Raw genomic sequence first — 21,207 nt, forward strand, 5'->3', positions numbered from 1 at the left:
ATGGAGCAGAGGAATGGCCGGAGATTGATACTTCTCCCACTGCCCCTGCAAGGCCATATGAACCCCATGCTTGAGCTGGCCAACATTCTATACTTCAAAGGCTTCTCCATAACCATCATTCACACCAGTTTCAACTCTCTAAACCCTTCAACCCATCCTCACTTCACATACCACTTGATCTCAGATAACTTATCTGAGAGCGAGGCTGTTGAAAAGGATCTCCTCCTCCTCATTTCCCATCTCAACAGAAAGTGTTATGAACCTTTCAGGGAATGCTTCGCTTCCTTGGTATCTGATGCGTCAAAAGAGCCTGTTGCTTGCTTGATCTCTGACCCTGTATTTGATTTCACTCAATCTGTTGCAGAGAGCCTCAAGATCCCAAGGATTATGTTAAGGACTGGTAGTGCCTCCTTCACTGCTGTTATATCTGCATTTCCACTCTTGCAGGGAAAGGGTTACATTCCAAAACTAGGTACAGTTTTTCTAAAAGACAAATGCAAATTTAAAAGTTACACTTTAATTGATGTGAGATTAATCATCATGCGGAAAACTTAATTTTGGTCATGTGAAATCATGGCATGTATTTGAGATGTTGCTCTCTTCATCACACCCTACACATTACATGTTATTACCTACTTCCATGCATGGAGCTTCAGCTTTTCTCTATTAGGTATTTATAATGCAGCACATTTGATAGCTCTTATATCTGCCTAATTTCTATATGGGCATCAGATTCTCGACTGGGAGAGCCAGTGACAGAGTTTTCACCTCTCAGAGTTAAAGATCTTCCAGTGATCAACAGTTCTGACCCAGAGAGATTCTTTAAACTAGTACACAACCTGACGTACCAAACCAAAGCATCATATGGGTTTATTTTCAATACTTTTGAAGACCTTGAGCAACACGCACTGGCCACACTTCGCAAGGAATTTCACATTCCAATTTTCCCAATAGGTCCATTTCACAAGTGTGTCCCAGCAACCACTTCTACAAGTAGATTCTTGTCACAAGACTGGAGCTGCATTTCATGGCTAAACACTCAAGCACAAAAATCTGTGATCTATGTCAGTTTCGGGAGCATTGCCACATTAGACGAAGCTCAGTTTTTGGAGATAGCCTGGGGACTAGCCAACAGCAAGCAACCCTTCTTGTGGGTGGTTCGACCTGGATCAATCTCTGGGTCAGATTGGCTTGAACCATTACCTAGTGGGTTTCATGAGACCTTGAATGGTAGGGGGCACATTGTTAAATGGGCACCTCAAAAAGAAGTGCTGGCTCATCAATCAGTTGGAGTGTTTTGGACTCATAGTGGCTGGAATTCTACATTGGAGAGTATTTGTGAGGGGGTTCCTATGATCTGTACACCATTTTTTGGTGATCAAATGTTGAATGCAAGATATGCAAGTGATGTTTGGGAAGTTGGGTTGCACCTAGAGAATGGATTGGAGAGAGGCGAAATTGAAAGAGCAATTAGAAGTCTCATGATGGAGAAAAAAGGGGATCAGATGAGAGATAGGCTGTCAAAGATAAAGGAGAAGGCAAATATATGCCTGAGACAAGGCGGCTCTTCATACCAATCTTTGAATGACTTAGTTGATCACATTTTATCCTTAGAATCATTGGCTCTCATAAAACATGATTGAAATATTATAGATCCTCATATGTACAGATTTCGAAAATTCTAAGAATAAAGCGAAATACGTATTTTGATCAAATAATGAGTTCATTGCTATGGAAAAACTTGATACAATTGCTAGTAGTATGATAAATAATACAATCAGAAGTCACTGACAATTAAGCATCTATGTAGTGAAGCAACTATGTGCTTGTGAAGCTACAATGTGATTTAGGCATTTAGCGATCAGTGCTGTGTTTTGTGCACCTTGGATTGTATCCCAAATTTTATTCATGCTGCAAATGATGAAGGGTCTACATCTACAGAGCCTATTCCCAGGACGGTAAACAGCGAGTGTAACAACGCGATGTTTAGTTCGACTGGTCCTCGTTTTAGTCGGTTTATTCCGTTGTCCTCTCTCTCTCTCTCATGATCTCTTCTTCCTTAATTTCTCCTCTCTCGCCAACACAACCCAGGTCCAATCCTTCGCCGACTTCGTCGATCGTACTCGACTCCACGCATCCAAACATTATGATTCTCTTTCATCTTCAAGCAATTCGTCCGTGCCAGATCCTTTAATTCCTTGCAGATCGTCGAGTGGGTTTCCGATTTCTGATTAACTTGTTCTGATTTTGATGCCGTTTTAGAAATTTAGTAGATACTGATTATTGGATTGGGTTTGAGTTCGACCACTTCGACGCCGAGAGTCTTCGTATTTCTATGGGGAGTTGGTTGCTAGGGCGGCAAGGCTAGCTTTGATTGCTGAGGAGGTCCGGCGATTGAGACTTTTGGTGGGAATGGGTTCTCCTTGTATAAGAGTAAATGGGGTGGCATTCAGGTCTTAAGGCTTACGAATTGCTTTCTCGCATTGCCGGCAAACATCTACCTTTTTTTTTGGTCTGCAAACATCCACCTTGAATGTTGCCCAATCATGGGATCTGGGTTTCTTCTGTTCCTTTGGAGAAGAAGAACTGAGTTTGTCTCCTAAAAAATAAAAAAAAGAATTAGATATAGGTTTAGGGGTTTGTGATTTAGGGTTTTTTTTTTTTTTTTTTTTGAGAGTAATGTTAATTAATTTATAATAATTAAGAGGTTTGGGATAATGAATTGTTTAATGATTAATTTTATTTTCCTTTTAGAGAGTAATGTTAATTAATTTATAATAATTTTCAGAATAAAAATTGAAACTTATATTATTTTCTTTTTATGAAATAAATATTTCATTATTTATTGAGTTGGACAAACGTAAGATTTAAAAACCGAAAAAAAATTCGTGGGATCCTAAATCTCATATATTTGAGTTTTTTGTTTGAAAATGGGGAAAAATAGAATCTTGCACGATGTCGGTCAACCGTATTTTGTGTAAAAAACGAGGTATATTTAAGGTTGACCAATTTGATAAGGGCCGTAACAAATCTGAAATGGGGTGTATTTTTTTTCAGTAGACCTATTTAATTATCATGCCTACATCAGATCGTGAAATTTTTATTTTCACGTATTTATTACCTCGGATCGTCACGTGTTTACTAAAGCGATATAACTTGTTTAGTAGTTTATATTCAAATGAATATCATTGTGAACCAACTATACAGAGAAAGCAAAATTTTTGAAAATCTTGTGAAATAGGATGTGATCAAGATAGGGAATACAGGCAGAAATGAAAAATCACAAACTTCCGGTAACGTTTAGGCCCCGATAAAAGCGGTCAACCCTAATTACGCTTAGGCGCTCCTAAGGGGAGTCTAACCATTGGAGGGTCAATTTAACAAAAAAAATTCATACGATCCTAAATCTCATATGTATGAGCTTCTTGTTTGAAAACGAGGAAAAATAAGATCTCACACGTTGTCAATCAACCGCGTTTTGTGTAAAAAACGAGGTATATTTAAGGTTAACCGATTTGATGAGGGGCTTAATAAATCTGAAACTGGGTGGATTTTTTTTTTCAATAGACCTTTTTAATTACCATGCCTACATCAGACGGTGAAATTTTTATTTTCAAGTATTTATAACCTCGGATAGTCACGTGTCTACTAGAGCGGTATAACTTATTTAGTAGGTTACATTCAAATGTATATCATTGTGAACCAACTATACAGAGGAAGCAAAATTTTCGAAAATCTTTGAAATAGGATGTGATCGAAATAGTGAAATACAGGTAGAGATGAAAAATCACAAACTTCCGGTAATGTTTAGGCCCCGATAAAAGCGGTCAACCCTAATTACGCTTAAGCGCACCACCGGAGGGTCAATTTAACAAAAAAAATCATGAGATCCTAAATCTCATATATATGAGCTTCTTGTTCGAAAACGAGGAAAAATAGGATCTCGCACGATGTCGGTCAACCGCGTTTCGTGTAAAAACGAGGTATATTTAAGGTTCACTGATTTGATGGGTGACATAAATAATCTGAAACGGGATGGATTTTTTTCAGTAGATCTATTTAATTACCATACCTACATCAGAACGTGGAATTTTTATTTTCACGTATTTATAACCTCGGATCGTCACGTGTTTACTAAAGCGGTATAACTTGTTTAGTATGTTATATTCAAATGTATATCATTGTGAACCAACTATACAGAGGAAGCAAAATTTTAGAAAATCTTGTGAAATAGGATGTGATCGAAATAGTGAAATACATGCAGAGTTGAAAAATCACAAGTTTCCGGTAACTTTTTGGCCCTGATTAAAGCGGTCAATCCTAATTACGTTTAGGCGCTCCTAAAAGAGCCTAACCACCGAAGGGATAGGGAAAATTTAACAAAAAAAATTCATGGGATCCTAAATCTCATATATATGAGCTTATTTTTCGAAAACGAGGAAAAATAGGATCTTGCACGATGTCAATCAACTGCGTTTCGTGTAAAAAACGATTTATATTTAAGGTTGACCGATTCGATGGGGGCGTAAATAATCCGAAACGGGGTGAATTTTTTTCAGTAGACCTATTTAATTACCATGCCTACATCAGACGGTGAAATTTTTTATTTTCACGTAATTATGACCTCGGATTGCAGCGTGACTACTAAAACGATATAACTTGTTTAATAGGTTATATTCAAATGTATATCATTGTGAACCAACTATACAGAAAAAGAAAAATTTTCGAAAATCTTGTGAAATAGGATATGATTGAAATAGTGAAATACGGATAGGGATGAAAAATCACAAACTTCTGGTAACGTTTAGGCCCCGATAAAAGCGGTCAACCCTAATTACGCTTAGGCGCTCCTAAGGGGTGCCTAATCTCCGGAGGGTCAATTTAACAAAAAAAATTCATGGACCCTAAATCTCATATATGCGAGTTTTTTGTTCGAAAACGGGGAAAAATAGGATCTTGCACGATGTCAATCAACTGCGTTTCATGTAAAAAACGAGGTATATTTAAGGTTGACCGATTCGATGAGGGCGTAAATAATCCGAAAGGGGGTGAATTTTTTTCAGTAGACCTATTAATTACCATGCCTACATCAGACGGTGGAATTTTTATTTTCACGTAATTATGACATCGGATCGCAGCGTGACTACTAAAACGATATAACTTGTTTAGTAAGTTATATTCAAATGTATATCATTGTAAACCAACTATACAGACAAAGAAAAATTTTCGAAAATCTTGTGAAATAGGATGTGATCGAAATAGTGAAATACGGATACGGATGAAAAATCACAAACTTCCGGTAACGTTTAGCTCTCGATAAAAGCGGTCAACCCTAATTACGCTTAGGCGCTCCTAAGGGGAGCCTAACCACCGGAGGATCAATTTAACAAAAAAAATCATGGGATCCTAAATCTCATATATATGAGTTTATTGTTCGAAAAGGGGAAAAAATAGGATCTTGCACGATGTCAGTTAACCGCGTTTCGTGTAAAAAATAAGGTATATTTAAGCTTGACCGATTCAATGGGAGCATAACAAATCCGAAACAAGATGGATTTTTTTTCTGTAGACCTATTTATTTACCCTACCTACATCGGACGGTGAAATTTTTATTTTCACATAATTATGACCTCAGATCGCAGCGTGACTACTAAAACTGTGTAACTTGTTTAGTAGGTTATATTCAAGTGTAATAGGATGAGATCTTAAATCTCATATATACGAGTTTTTTGTTCGAAAAGGGAGAAAAATAGGACGAATTGAATGAGCTAAGGTATAAAACTCATATATTTTTGGTAACATTTGAGTCCCGATCAAAGCGGTTATTCTTATTTACGTTTATGTTTTCCCATGAGAAGTATGATTTTCATGACGTCAAATCTAAATTATTTTTACACGGTTTGAATGAGCTCGTCCTTGTGGCAGTGCAAGAATTTTCATGAAATTGTTTTAGAACTTGAACTATTTTGTTTAGATTTATTTTTAATTTTATGAACATTTCCATAATTCTTATTAACAAATCTCTTCTATTATAACATTTAGCCATTTAGGGATAACGGACACTATCTCTAACATTTATATGTATTCAGTTTCACAAAAGAAAACATTTATATGTATTTTCTTGTTTTCATAAGTACTTAGAAAAGTGAATATACAAAACCTAAATTATAAGAAAATTGAATAAAAATATAAAAAAGATAAAATTGTTAGCTGAAAAATATGTGCAACCGAGTGCACGTGGTTCGACCTTTCTTGCTGTCAAGATTTGTTGGTGGCCTTTCCACCATGACAACACACGATCAGATGAAGGAGAGATCGATCGAATTCACTGACCCTCTGAACCCCGCTTGACCCCCCGTTCTTCTGGGTGTCCTCGCTGTCTCTTCCCTTGATCGGAGGGATCCCGAGTGGGTCTTCGAGCAATTTCTACAAGGAGTCGTCTCGTCCCCACCACCACCCACAGCCGCCGATCCGGTCATCGACTGTGAAGTGATTCGACGCTGAGAAGCATCGGCGGTTCGGAGTCAATTTCTCCGGCGACGGCTTGGGGGCTGCATATCTAATCCAGCAGTGATGGTAGAAAACTAGAGATGCTAAGTGATGGTAACTCAGCCTCGTGTTTTGTTTGTTTGACCAGAATCTCCGATGGTTGATGAGGCCGGTCTGTGTTTTTTTGAGAGAAGAAGAGAGTAGACTCAGTAGAGGGAGGAGCTAAGTAAAAGGTGATGATTGATACATCCGCTTTCTCCACTCTCACTCGCCCACCTAAAAGTCTTCAACGGCAACTAACGTCCTTATTAGAAAAATGGTCCACGTTTCAAATTAGACGGTTCTGATGCCTGGTGCAGCTGTCCGACTGGTGCAGGGAATAATTTTCGCTACATCTAACTACCAAGCGGCAAATAATTTAATACATGAGAGACGTAACAAATAAAATATCTAATAAATAAACCATGCTATAGGCTATGGTCTTTCTTTATAAACATACATCACAAGCTTAGAGCCTTAGACGGTTCATGTATAAAAGTGAGAAAGCAATAACATAGAAGCAATTTAGAATCCAGGAGTAAGGAGTAAAGGAGACTCAAACCAGATCCAAGCAAATACATTAGCTCTAAAGTTTAATGGAGCAAATTAGGAAAGGCCAGAGGTTGATACTCTTCCCCTTACCCTTTCAAGGCCATATAAACCCTATGCTTGAGCTAGCTAATGTTCTACACTTCAGGGGCTTCTCCATAACCATCATTCACACCAACTTCAACTCTCTCAACCCTTCAACCCATCCTCACTTCACCTTCCACTCGATCCCTGATGGCCTATCCGAAACTGAGACCTCCACAAAAGATCCCGTCCTACTTATTTCTTGTCTAAATGCACACTGTTGTGATCCTTTCCGGAACTGCCTGGCTAACTTGTTATCTGATGATGGTTCAGAGGAGCCTATTGCTTGTTTAATCACTGACGCTCTCTTTTATTTCACTAAATCTGTTGCTAAGAGCCTCAAGCTTCCAAGGATGCTGCTAAGAACAGGAAGTGCCACATCGACTATTGTTTATGCCGTATTTCCACTTCTATGGGAAAAGGGTTACCTCCCAAAACAAGGTTAGTTTCTCTGAAAACACCTAGTTGCCTACTAATGCCTCAGGTTTATATTCCTAAATCCTCTACTAATTAGGTCATGTATTTTCCAACTATGCTCAAACTTAGACTGCTATCTTTTTACTGTTTTGTTAGAATCTCAACTAGAAGAGCCAGTGGTAGACCTGTCACCACTCAAAGTGAAAGACCTTCCAATGATGAACTCTTGTGACCCACAGGGATATTATCAACTACTGATTCAAATGGTAAAGGAAATCAAAACCGCAGATGGAATTATTTTCAATACTTTTGAAGATCTTGAAGAACAAGCACTGGCTACATTTCGACAAGAATTTCCCATCCCAGTTTTTCCAATAGGTCCATTTCACAAATGGTTCTCAACCTCCTATTCAAGTAGCTTATTATCAGAGGATGAAAGTTGCATTTCGTGGCTAAATACTCAAGCACCAAAGTCTGTTGTCTATGTTAGCTTTGGGAGCACTGCTGCAGTAAATGAAGCTCAATTTTTGGAAATAGCTTGGGGATTAGCCAACACCAATCAGGCGTTCTTGTGGGTGGTTCGACCTGGATTAATCCAAGGCTCTGAATGGCTAGAAAAATTACCTCAAGGGTACCTGGAGGCTTTAGATGGGAAGGGTCACATTGTGAAATGGGCACCACAGAAAAAGGTGCTGGCTCATCCAGCTGTGGGACTATTCTGGACTCACAATGGGTGGAATTCAACATTGGAGAGTATTTCTGAGGGGGTGCCTATGGTTTGTATGCCACATTTCGCCGATCAAATGGTAAATGCAAGATATGTAAGTGATGTTTGGAGAGTAGGGTTGCAGTTAGAGAATGGGATCAAGAGAGACGAAATTGAAAAAACAATTCAAAAACTGATGGCAGAGAAAGAAGGGGAAGAGATCAAAGACGAAATGTCAATGCTTAAGGAGAAGACAAATCTTTCACTCAGAGAAGGTGGCTCTTCATACCAATCCTTGGATGGCTTGGTTAACCATATTCTATCATTATAGTCACTGGACGTTGATCAAAATGTATCATATTTTCATCACTATCAAGTCCCTGATTGATCAAAATGTGTCTGTACTCTGTAGCATATCATCTATAGGCCAAACAGAAAAAACAGTACATCAGACTGAGTTTAGATCACGCAAGTATTTATCTGTAGTTCTATCAAGTTTAGATCTACGCAAGTATTTATAAAAAGACTCCGTTCCTTGTATTCAGTATTATTGGTTTTGTACAATTCCAGAACAGAACTAAAAGGCTCTTCTCTCTCTTTATTCGTTTTTCTCTCATAATTATATAGCCTTTCACTCTTATGCACTATATATATATATGATCAATTTCAGTTTACATCCCTGAGGTTTAGGGTTAACATTATTTCACTCCTCATATTTATAATTTAAAAAATTTACCACCTGAAATTTTCAATTTTTATAAATCATGCCCAATTGTTGAAATTCTGTTTAATTCAGACGTTAATTTTGACTTCATAACTCATTAAAAAGGCTAATATAGTCTTATAATAACATAAATCTCCTCTTAGAATTTTTTTTCTACTATCTCATGCTATCATTTAATCACTTAACCTTCAAATTGGACGAAATTTTAGGAATTATGTATGATTTATGAAAATTGAAGACTTTAAGGGGTAAATTTTTAAAATTAAAAATATGGAGAGTGAAACGATGTTAACCCTAAACCTCGGAGAGTAAATTGAAATTAATCCTAATATATACTCCACATAATTACATATTTCAGAAAATTTTATATGAAAGTGAAATGTGTATTTTAATCTAATAATGGGTTCATTATTAGAAGATAATCAACAGAAACAATAAGAATAATACAGTCATGAGTCATTTCAGTGTCTATTTCAGTGTCTATGTTTTATTCAATGCACCTGCAAATTAAGGGTCTACATCTAGCAAACAAGTGGCAAATAAATTAAGACTATGAGAGCTTGTAGTCAAAAAAAGGATTATGATCCTCTCTTTGGCTGGCAGTTGTCTTTGGTTATCCTTAACTTTGAATCTCATTCGTCCATTTAAAATCCTAAGGTTTAAAACCATGACAGCTCAGCAAGTTCCCACTAAAACTCATTAAATGAGACATTTTAATTACAAACGTCGTTTCTATGTCGACGGAGACGTTAAAATGATTGAGTTCTCTTTCTCTTCCTTTACTTCTCCGCCTTCAGCCGTCTTCTAGTTCTTACTCACCTTCTTGTCATCTCTTCCTTTGTTCCTGGGGGATATTTATTTTCAAATCAGGATTCGCACTAAAGCTCAAATCGGAAAAGACCCACCAAGAATTGTAATCCAATTTGGGATGCAGTTGAAAGGTTTTGTTGATAACCGTAGGTGTAAACCAGAAATAACAAGAACAGCAGCTGAAAAGCCCGACCAAGATTTGTTGATTCATTCCTTTCGATTGGGTTTTAAATTTGGTTTTTTTTTTTATTTCGAATGGGCGGCGCTGAAAGTGGCGACCTGGGTCGCGGCTTCTCTGTTTTCAACCCGGTCGGATGAACTGTTGCCGACGAGGTCGTTGGAAGTGGGTTTGTGGTTGATTCGGACTTGGAGTTGGTTTCGCTGAAGCTTTTGATGACAACTTTGCTTCGGGAGCGGCGGCGGGCCGGCCACCAGAGACGGGAGCAGAGGCGGAGCAGGCGGGGAAAATGGCTTTGGGTCAGAAATTTGTTTTGGGTTGTGGGTTTGTTGGAGAAGGAGAAAAAAGATGGAGTCTTTGAAAATGAAGAAGACTCTGAGGAGTTGGGTTTGGCATGAATTTGTTGAAGGAAATTGCAGGTGCTGGGTTTCTTGCACTCAGATGAATGTTGGGGGAGACGTTAAACTGTTGAAGGAGAGATGAAATAGATAGAGATGTAACAGCGTTAAGCATTGATATATGTGGAGTATTAAAAGTACTGTATTTATTATAGAGTTTGCTGATGTGGGGTTTTATTAGCCTTTAGATTTTTCATCAACGGTTGATAATAAAAGCTAAGGATAAACAAAGGCACCTACCAACCAATGAGAGGATCCTAATCCAAAATAGAAAGAAAAGAAATTAAGACAATGAGAGACGTAACAAATTAAACTTCAAACATACAATTTTGTGGATCAAAACTGATGACTATCAGTGACCAGTCCATCAATAGAGAGAGAGAGAGTTGATTAGATGGTCATTGACGGTGATAACCAGCAAAACTGGATCCACAAAATTGTCAATAGGTTATAGCGCTATGTTCATTAATATATAGATATGTAAAGAAAGAATCAAAGAAACAACACTGGAACAATTTAGACATCAGGAGTAGGGAGCAAAGGGGACTCAAACCAGAGCCAAACAATTTAGACTCCATTTCGCTCTAAAGTTTAATGGAGCAAATTAGGAAAGGCAAGAGGTTGATACTCTTCCCATTACCCCTTCAAGGCCGTATAAACCCTATGCTTGAGCTAGCTAATGTTCTACACTTCAGAGGCTTCTCCATAACCATCCTCCACACCAACTTCAACTCTCTCAACCCTTCAAACCATCCTCACTTTACCTTCCACTCGATCCCTGATGGCCTATCCGAAACTGAGACCTCCACAAAAAGTCACATGCTCCTTGTTTCTTGTCTAAACGCAAACTGTCATGATCCTTTCCGAAACTGCCTAGCTAACTTGTTATCCGATGATGGTTCAGAGGAGCCTATTGCTTGCTTAATCACTGACCCTCTCTTTGACTTCACTCGATCTGTCGCTAAGAGCCTTAAGCTTCCAAGGATGCTGCTAAGAACAGGAAGTGCCACATCGACTACTGTTTTTGCCGCATTTCCACTTCTATGGGAAAAGGGTTACCTCCCCAAACAAGGTAAGTTCTTCTGAAAACACCTAGTTGCCTGGTGGCTAAGATTTATAAGCCTAGGTGTTTACTGCTTGATGGGTCATGTATTTTTCAATTATCCTCATACTTAGACATCTATGGTTTCACTGCTTTGTTAGAATCTCAACTAGAAGAGCCAGTAGTAGAGTTGCCACCACTCAAAGTCAAGGACCTTCCAATGAATTCTGGTGACCCAAAGATATTTTATCAACTAGTAACTGAACTGGCAAATGAGGTCAAGACTTCAGATGGAGTTATTTTCAATACTTCTGAAGATCTTGAAGAACAAGAATCCGACAAGACTTTCCCATCCCAATTTTCCCAATAGGTCCATTTCACAAATGGTTCCCAACCTCCTATTCAAGTAGCTTATTATCAGAGGATGAAAGTTGCATTTCGTGGCTAAATACTCAAGCACCAAAGTCTGTTGTCTATGTTAGCTTTGGGAGCACTGCTGCAGTAAATGAAGCTCAATTTTTGGAAATAGCTTGGGGATTAGCCAACACCAATCAGCCTTTCTTGTGGGTGGTTCGACCTGGATTACTCCAACGCTCTGAATGGCTAGAAAAATTACCTCAAGGGTACCTGGAGGCTTTAGATGGGAAGGGTCACATTGTGAAATGGGCACCACAGAAAAAGGTGCTGGCTCATCCAGCTGTGGGACTATTCTGGACTCACAATGGGTGGAATTCAACATTGGAGAGTATTTCTGAGGGGGTGCCTATGGTCTGTATGCCAATTTTTGCCGATCAAATGTTAAATGCAAGATATGTCAGTGATGTTTGGAGAGTAGGGTTGCAGTTAGAGAATGGGATCAAGAGAGACGAAATTGAAAAAACAATTCGAAAACTGATGACAGAGAAAGAAGGGGAAGAGATCAAAGACAAAATGTCAAAGCTTAAGGAGAAGACAAATCTTTCACTCAGAGAAGGTGGCTCTTCATACCAATCCTTGGATGGCTTGGTTAACCATATTCTATCATTATAGTCACTGGACGTTGATCAAAATGTATCATATTTTCATCACTATCAAGTCACTGATTGATCAAAATGTGTCTGTACTCTGTAGCATATCATCTATAGGCCAAACAGACAAATCAGTACATCAGACTGAGTTTAGATCACGCAAGTATTTATATGTAGTTCTATCAAGTTTAGATCTACGCAAGTATTTATAAGAAGACTCCGTTCCTTGTATTCAGTATTATTGGTTTTGTACAATTCCAGAACAGAACTAGAAGGCTCTTCTCTCATAATTATACAGGCTTTCACTCTTATGCACTACTTATAATATATAGGATTAATTTCAGTTTACACCCCTGAGGTTTAGGGTTAACATCATTTCACTTCTCATACTTATAATTTTGAAAATTTACACCCTAAAGTTTTCAATTTTCATAAATCATGTCCAATTGCTGAAATTTTGTCTAATTCAGACTTTAATTTTGACTTCATAACTCACTAAAAAGGCTAAAATAGTCTTATAACAACATAAATCGCTTTTTAGGACTTTTTTCCTACGATTTCATGCTATCATTTAACCTCCAAATTGGACGAAATTTTAGCAATTGTGTTTTGACTTTATGTAAAAATTGGAGACTTTAAGGGGTAAATTTTTAAAATTAAAAGTATGAGGAGTGAAACGATGTTTAACCCTAAATTTTGAAAATTTACACCCTAAAGTTTTCAATTTTCATAAATCATGCCCAATTGCTGAATTTCTGTCTAATTCAGACGTTAATTTTGATTTCATAACTCACTAAAAAGGCTAAAATAGTCTTATAACAACATAAATCGCTTTTTATTATTTTTTTCCTACGATCTCATGCTATCATTTAACTTCCAAATTGGACGAAATTTTAGCAATTGTGTCTGATTTATGAAAATTGGAGACTTTAGGGGTAAATTTTTACAATTAAAAATACGGGGAGTGAAACGATGTTAACTTTAAACCTCAGGGGGTAAATTGAAATTAATCCTAATATATACTCCACATAATTACATATTTCAGAAAATTTTATATGAAAGTGAAATGTGTATTTTAATCTAAAATGGGTTCATTATTAGAAGATAATCAACAGAAACAGTAAGAATAATACAGTCATGAGTCATTTCAGTGTCTATGTTTTATTCAATGCACCTGCAAATTAAGGGTCTACATCTAGCAAACAAGTGGCAAATAAATTAAGACTATGAGAGCTTGTAGTCAAAAAAAGAAATAAAAGAAATTAAGACTACGAGAGACGTGACAAATTAAAGTTCAAACATACAATGTTGTCAATAGGTTATAGTGCTATGTTCATTAATATATAGATATGTAAAGAAAGAAACAACACTGGAACAATATATTTAGACTCCAGGAGTAGGGAGCAAAGGGGACTCAAACCAGAGCCAAGCAAGTTAGACTCCATTCGCTCTAAATTTTAATGGAGCAAATTAGGAAAGGCCAGAGGTTAATACTCTTCCCGTTACCCTTTCAAGGCCATATAAACCCTATGCTTGAGCTAGCTAATGTTCTACACTTCAGAGGCTTCTCCATAACCATCCTCCACACCAACTTCAACTCTCTCAACCCTTCAAACCATCCTCACTTCACCTTCCACTCGATCCCTGATGGCCTATCCGAAACTGAGACCTCCACAAAAAGTCCCATGCTCCTTGTTTCTTGTCTAAACAGACGCTGTCATGATCCTTTCCGAAACTGTCTAGCTAACTTGTTATCCGATGACGGTTCAGAGGAGCCTATTGCTTGCTTAATCACTGACCCTCTCTTTAACTTCACTCAATCTGTCGCTAAGAGTTTTAAGCTTCCAAGGATGCTGCTAAGAACAGGAAGTGTCACATCGACTATTGTTTATGCCGCATTTCCACTTCTATGGGAAAAGGGTTACCTCCCGAAACAAGGTAAGTTCTTCTGAAAACACCTAGTTGCCTAATGGCTAAGATTTATAAGCCTAGGTGTTTACTGCTTGATGGGTCATGTGTTTTTCAATTATCCTCATACTTAGACATCTATGGTTTCACTGCTTTGTTAGAATCTCAACTAGAAGAGCCAGTAGTAGAGTTGCCACCACTCAAAGTCAAGGACCTTCCAACGAACTCTTGTGACCCAAAGATATTTTTGCAACTAATAACTGAATGGGGAAATGTAATCAAGACTTCAGATGGAGTAATTTTCAATACTTCTGAAGATCTTGAAGAACAAGCACTGCTTACAATCCGACCAGACTTTCCCATCCCAATTTTCCCAATAGGTCCATTTCACAAATGGTTCCCAACCTCCTATACAAGTAGCTTATTATCAGAGGATGAAAGTTGCATTTCATGGCTAAATACTCAAGCACCAAAGTCTGTTGTCTATATTAGCTTTGGAAGCATTGCTGCAGTAAATGAAGCTCAATTTTTGGAAATAGCATGGGGACTAGCCAACACCAATCAGCCTTTCTTGTGGGTGGTTCGACCTGGATTACTCCAAGGCTCTGAATGGCTAGAAAAATTACCTCAAGGGTACCTGGAGGCTTTAGATGGGAAGGGTCACATTGTGAAATGGGCACCACAGAAAAAGGTGCTGGCTCATCCAGCTGTGGGACTATTCTGGACTCACAATGGGTGGAATTCAACATTGGAGAGTATTTCTGAGGGGGTGCCTATGGTCTGTATGCCAATTTCTTGCGATCAAATGTTAAATGCAAGATATGTGAGTGATGTTTGGAGAGTAGGGTTGCAGTTAGAGAAGGGGATCAAAAGAGGCGAAATTGAGATAACAATTCGGAACCTGATGACAGAGAAAGAAGGGGAAGAGATCAAAGACAAAATGTCAAAGCTTAAGGAGAAGACAAATCTGTCACTCAGAGAAGGTGGCTCTTCATACCAATCTTTGGATGGCTTGGTTAACCATATTCTATCATTATAACGTCACTGGTTGATCAAAATGTACCATATTTTTATCATTATTAAGTCACTGATGTTTCAAAATGTGTCTATAATATGTAGTATATCATCTATAGGCCAAACAGAAAAACAGAAAAAGAAAGACAAGAATAATACATCAAACTAAGGTTAGATGACTTAGATCCACATAAGTATTTATATGTAATTCGCTCAAGGTTACACCTAGAGCTTACAATTCAGGTCTAATAGATTACTTTCGTCAGCATGAGTGACAAGTGCCTATGATTTGTATGGCATGTTCTTTTGATCAAATGATGAATGCAAGATATGTAACCAAACTTGGAATGGGGTTGGGAGAGGCGACACTGAAAGCACCATATAAAGCTAATGGTGGAGGAAGAAGGGGAACAGATCAAAAACAGTGTTAAAGCAAGCTGATGCAGAAGGTAAATTTTTGCCTCAGACAAGGTGGCTCCTTGGATGCCTTGATCAAACACATTTTATCATTCATATGACTTGTATTTCCAGACTTAGAATCAGTTATTGATTAAAATGTGTATGCAGGACTTTAGGTCATCATTTAAAAAAAAGGAAAAAGAATGTGTGTGTGATCTAGTAATCTTTTTTAAAGTAATTATAGATCAGGACTGATAGTTCTACAATGAATGAGTTGGAATCAGTGATCTATCTCTTTCTAGTATTCTTACGAGTTGTAAACCCTTGGGCCTAGCAAAAGATGCCTCCAGCAACATGCAATGAATTTTATTCAATGTTATCAGGTATGATGATGTGAAAACTATATCAGTTTGTCTCCCTATCAAAATGTAGTTGTAAAGAGTGGAAAGGTTGGTGAGGCTGTGTAAGGCACCAAACAAAAGACGAGCCATTGATGTGAAAACTATATCAGTTAGTCTCCCTATCAAAATGTAGTTGTAAAGAGTGGAAAGGTTGGTGAGGCTGTGTAAGGCACCAAACAAAAGACGAGCCATTTGTTTCTGTGTACCTATCAAGGACAAGACTTGGACAAGAGAAACACAGATTTCACAAGCCAAGCAAACTGAGTCAATCTAACTCCAATGGAGGAAAGGAAGGGCCGGAGATTGATACTCTTCCCATTGCCCTTACAAGGTCATATAAACCCCATGCTAGAACTGGCCAACATTCTATACCTGAAAGGCTTCTCCATAACCATCATTCACACCAACTTCAACTCTCTCAACCCTTCAAGCCATCCACACTTCACCTTTCACTCAATTCCAGATGGCTTATCTGAAAGTGAGGCCTCCACAAAGGATCTCATCTTCCTCGGTTCTCTTTTAAATGTTAAATGTGTTGAACCTTTCCGAGAATGCTTGGCCAGCTTGTTATCTGATGTTTCAGAGGATCCTGTTGCTTGCTTGATATCAGATGCTATCTTTCACTTCGCTCAATCTGTTGCCGATAGCTTAAAGGTCCCAAGGGTTGTTTTAAGGACTGGGGGTGCTTCTTCATTTACTGTTTTTGCTGCATTTCCACTTCTGCGTGAAAAGGGCTACATCCCAATACAAGGTTTGGTTTCTTGCTTGGTTACTTATCTGTCTTGGTAATTGATTGTTAAAATGTAGATAATTTAGTACACTACGGCATTACCTGATGATTAAAGATATATAAGACTAGATCCTAGTACTCATTGTATAGTTCCAGTAAGTATTTCTTTGTACTAGTCCAACAATGCCTATATGACTGTTATAACTCATTGCTTGAGCCCCTCTAATGGCTATTTACCAGTTAACATCACACCTGATAACAATACTTATTCAGTTCACTTCCTACATTGGTATTAGATTCTCGACTAGAAGAGCTTGTGACAGAGTTCCCACCTCTCAAAGTGAAAGACCTTCCTGTGCTCAACAGGTGCAACTCGGAGGAATATTATCAACTAGTAGATGGCATGTCAAATGGATCCAAGACCTCAAGGGGACTAATCTTCAATACTTTTGAAGACCTTGAAGAGCATGCACTGGGAAAACTTAGACAAGAATTCCCCATACCAATTTTCCCTCTAGGACCCTTTCACAAGTGTTACCCTGCAGCCTCTTCTTCAAGTCCTTTGTCAACTGAAGACAAAAGTTGCATTCCATGGCTAAACAGTCAAGCGCCAAAATCCGTTGTCTATGTTAGCTTTGGGAGCATAGCAGCAATAAAGGAAGCTCAAATTTTGGAGATAGCTTGGGGACTAACCAACAGCAAGCAGCCTTTCCTATGGGTGATTCGACCTGAATCAATCCACGGAGGTTCACAATGGCTTGAACTATTACCTAGTGAATTTCTTGAAAACTTGAACGGGAGGGGGCACATTGTGAAATGGTCTCCTCAAAAAGAAGTCTTATCACATCCAGCCATCGGAGTCTTTTGGACTCACAGCGGCTGGAACTCTACATTGGAAAGCATTTGCGAGGGAGTTCCTATGATTTGCATGCCATGCTTCAGTGATCAAATGGTGAACGCAAGATACGTAAGCAATGTCTGGAAGATTGGTTTGCAGTCAGAGAAGGGAACAGATAGAGGTGAAATCGAAAGAACGATTAGAAAACTAATGGTGGAGAAAGAAGGGGAAGAAATCAGAGGCAGAAGCTTAAAGCTAATGGAGAAGGCAAATCTCTGCCTCAAACAAGATGGCACTTCATACCAATCCTTGGACGGCTTGGTTAAACATATTCTATCACTAGAATCATTTGTTTTTCGAACTCAGTGAATCCCCAACATGGTATTGGGAAATTCATTCAGGTTGTCTATGAGGGCTACAAGTTCATAAGAAGTAGTGCTTATGTAGTTGAATAAATTCATCTTTAAATAAAACTAGCAGAGAGCATGCACTTGCATTCTCAACATTAACCAAGATCAGTGAAAAGCATCAACAAATTATTTTATAATAGAATGATCACTGAAGCTCAAAGTATCAAGTCAATCACATACTGGAGAAATATAAGGAATTTAATAGAATTATTACGGCAGAAACAGAAGAATGAAAGAGAAATTCTTGAAACCTGAAGAGGTGGGTTCATGGAGATCCATCAAAGCCCTCTGAAGGTCTGAAGTGTCTTCCCGCCAAAAAAAAACGTCGTCGGCCGCCGAGGCAAAGTAGATCGTCATCAGCAAGCGCTTATTTGTGATTAGACTGGGAGCTACTTTTCTGGTTTGTAAAGGCTTCTTTCTAGGTTTGGGCCTTGTTGTTGTTTCCATCTTTTTTAATGGGTTTAATCTTCAATGAGCTTATCTTCATGAGGGTAAAATATTATGCTCAATCACTCATGATGAAACGAAAATTCTTCTATACACCAAGATGGGTACAAGTGAACCAAGCAATTAATATATAGTATTTTGATCCGGTCATTTAGGTCGCACTACATGTATATATACTAATACCGTTAAAAAAATTGAAACCCAAAAAAATAGTCTCAAGTGTTTTAACTAAGGAGGTGAGAACACTAGGTTAAAAAAGATGTACTCTTATTATGAGCGTTTAATTTGATTAGATCAAAAATAAAATTAAAATGAAGGAATTTAAGGTCTCTAGTATTCATTCGATCTTCCCATACGACGATTTGAGCACTTAGACATTATATAGGTTGTGAAATCCACACATCCCAAATTGAAATCCACACACTTTTTTTTCATTTTTGGTTAACACATTCATAAAAAAATACAAAGTTTAAGTCACTAAGAGACAAAATTTAAGTTACCAAAAAAGAAAAGAAAAAAGTGTGGATTTCAATTTAAGGTGTGTAGATTTCACAACCCATATAATGTGGTAGCTCTTTTTGTTCGTCCTACGTTTATGCCTTCAGTAGCATGATAACTACATCATTTGTAATTTTGTATCCTCTACTCTAATCCAAGTCGTTTTAATTCATATGCAGAATTCTATGAATGAACCGATATATTAAGTACATGTAGTTTGATATAGAAATAGAGTAGTTTAACAACGTACATAGTCTGTCTATATTTTAATCGAGCTAGTCTCTTCAATATTGTACGATAAGTCCATAACCCTAATTCAAGCCTAATATTTTACTTTTTGTATCACCTTGTTCAATGGAGCAAGCATGTGAATACATGTGAAGGCTGCGTTTCTACTACATTTAGATTCCTCCTTAACTCACATTGAACCATGTAAATCATAGTTTACAGAGCTGGTATAGATGTGAAGGTGTACAAGAGCAGCACTGCAGCAGTGTACAAAAAGAAAGACCGGCCACTAGACCAGTGAGGGCTGTGAGGTCAATGGATAGTTGAATACAAGTAGCCACAATCAGAAGAGATCCTATCAAACACAGATCAAGTCCTCTAAGTTCAAATGGAGCAACTCAGGAAGGGTCGGAGATTGATACTCTTCCCACTGCCATTTCAAGGCCATATTAATCCCATGCTTGAGCTAGCCAATATTCTATACTCGAAAGGCTTCTCCATAACCATAATCCACACCAGCTTCAACTCTCTCAACCCTTCAAGCCATCCACACTTCACCTTCCAATCAATCCATGAGGGCTTCTCCAAAAACGCAACCTCAAAGGATACTCTCCTCGTCATTTCTAGTCTAAATGCAAAGTGTCATGAACCATTCAGGGAATGCTTAACCAGGTTGTTGTCCGACGTTTCGAAAGAGCCTGTTGCTTGCTTAATCACAGACTCCGTCTATGATTTCACTCAATCTGTTGCAGAGAGCCTAAAGCTGCCAAGGATTCTGTTAAGGTCTTGGAGTGCCTCTTCGTTTGCTATTTATGCTGCATTTCCACTTCTTCGAGAGAAAGGTTACCTCCCAAAACAACGTGAGTTATTCTAGCTAGATCTAGGAATAAGTGTTCATATATATAGCAGCTAAACACATTCTGGATATATTTACACTTTATTACCTATATATGTATGCTCGAGCTCCTCTATATACTACTTACTCTCCATTTTGGCTTTAGATTCTCGACTAGAAGAGGAATTGACAGAGCTTTCACCTTTCAAGGTTAAAGACCTTCCACTTATCAACAGTGATGGTCCAGAGAGATATTTTAAAATTATTGCTGACTTGGAAGATCAAACCAAGGCCTCATATGGATTGATTCTTAATACTTTTGAAGAGCTTGATGACCGTGCACTGGCCTCAATTCGCCAGAATTACTCTATTCCGATTTTCTCACTAGGACCATTTCATAAGTGCTACCCCAACTCTTCTTCAACCTCAAGTAGCTTATTAGCACAAGACCAGAGTTGCATTTCATGGCTAAACACACAAGCACCAAAATCTGTTATTTATGTTAGCTTTGGAAGCATTGCAGCAATAAAGGAAGATCAGTTTTTAGAGATAGCCTGGGGACTAGCCAACAGTAAGCAGCCCTTCTTGTGGGTGGTTCGACCCGGATTAGTCCCTGGGTCAGATTGGCTTGAAGCATTACCTAGTGGGTTTCTTGAGACCTTGAATGGTAAGGGGCACATTGTTAAATGGGCGTCTCAAAAAGAGGTGCTTGCCCATCAAGCAGTTGGAGTGTTTTGGACTCACAATGGCTGGAATTCTACATTGGAGAGTATTTGCGAGGGGATCCCTATGATTTGTTTGCCATGTTCTGCTGATCAAATGCTGAATGCAAGATATGTAAGCGATGTTTGGAAGGTTGGGTTGCAGTTAGAAGATGGGGTTGAGAGAGGCAACATTGAAAAAACCATCAGAAAACTAATGATGGAGAAAGAAGGGGAGGAGATCAAAGACAGAGTGGAAAAGCTAAAGCAGAAGGCAAAGGTTTGCCTGAAACCAGGTGGCTCCTCGTATCAATCCTTAGATGCCTTGATCAAACACATTTTATCATTCGACTAG

The 21,207-nt window shown here is 38.3% G+C and overlaps 5 protein-coding genes and 1 pseudogene across 6 annotated transcripts; all 6 read left to right on the top strand.

The window, feature by feature from the left end:
* On the top strand, nt 1-1,643 carry LOC101314900 (UDP-glycosyltransferase 76F1-like). Its single transcript, XM_004308862.1, has 2 exons — nt 1-472; nt 733-1,643. The coding sequence occupies exons 1-2, from the start codon at nt 1-3 to the stop codon at nt 1,641-1,643; spliced, it is 1,383 nt and encodes a 460-aa protein (XP_004308910.1).
* A 5,385-nt stretch (nt 1,644-7,028) lies between these two features.
* LOC101313354 (UDP-glycosyltransferase 76F1-like) lies at nt 7,029-8,888 on the top strand. The gene is made up of 2 exons (XM_004307547.1): nt 7,029-7,602; nt 7,735-8,888. The coding sequence occupies exons 1-2, from the start codon at nt 7,125-7,127 to the stop codon at nt 8,613-8,615; spliced, it is 1,359 nt and encodes a 452-aa protein (XP_004307595.1). The 5' UTR covers nt 7,029-7,124; the 3' UTR covers nt 8,616-8,888.
* A 1,948-nt stretch (nt 8,889-10,836) lies between these two features.
* Nucleotides 10,837-12,760, top strand: LOC101313061 (annotated as a pseudogene). Its single transcript, XR_185273.1, has 2 exons — nt 10,837-11,466; nt 11,598-12,760. The product of XR_185273.1 is annotated as a UDP-glycosyltransferase 76F1-like (transcript).
* Nucleotides 12,761-13,792: 1,032 nt separating this feature from the next.
* On the top strand, nt 13,793-16,032 carry LOC101313645 (UDP-glycosyltransferase 76F1-like). Its single transcript, XM_004307548.1, has 2 exons — nt 13,793-14,381; nt 14,513-16,032. Exons 1-2 carry the CDS (start codon nt 13,904-13,906, stop codon nt 15,388-15,390), a joined length of 1,356 nt encoding a protein of 451 aa, XP_004307596.1. The 5' UTR covers nt 13,793-13,903; the 3' UTR covers nt 15,391-16,032.
* A 352-nt stretch (nt 16,033-16,384) lies between these two features.
* LOC101313929 (UDP-glycosyltransferase 76F1-like) lies at nt 16,385-18,248 on the top strand. The gene is made up of 2 exons (XM_004307549.1): nt 16,385-16,916; nt 17,192-18,248. Exons 1-2 carry the CDS (start codon nt 16,445-16,447, stop codon nt 18,100-18,102), a joined length of 1,383 nt encoding a protein of 460 aa, XP_004307597.1. The 5' UTR covers nt 16,385-16,444; the 3' UTR covers nt 18,103-18,248.
* A 1,456-nt stretch (nt 18,249-19,704) lies between these two features.
* LOC101315191 (UDP-glycosyltransferase 76F1-like) lies at nt 19,705-21,207 on the top strand. The gene is made up of 2 exons (XM_004308863.1): nt 19,705-20,176; nt 20,318-21,207. Exons 1-2 carry the CDS (start codon nt 19,705-19,707, stop codon nt 21,205-21,207), a joined length of 1,362 nt encoding a protein of 453 aa, XP_004308911.1.

This window comes from Fragaria vesca, linkage group LG7 (genome assembly GCF_000184155.1).
Source record: "Fragaria vesca subsp. vesca linkage group LG7, FraVesHawaii_1.0, whole genome shotgun sequence".
Taxonomy (NCBI): domain Eukaryota; kingdom Viridiplantae; phylum Streptophyta; class Magnoliopsida; order Rosales; family Rosaceae; genus Fragaria; species Fragaria vesca.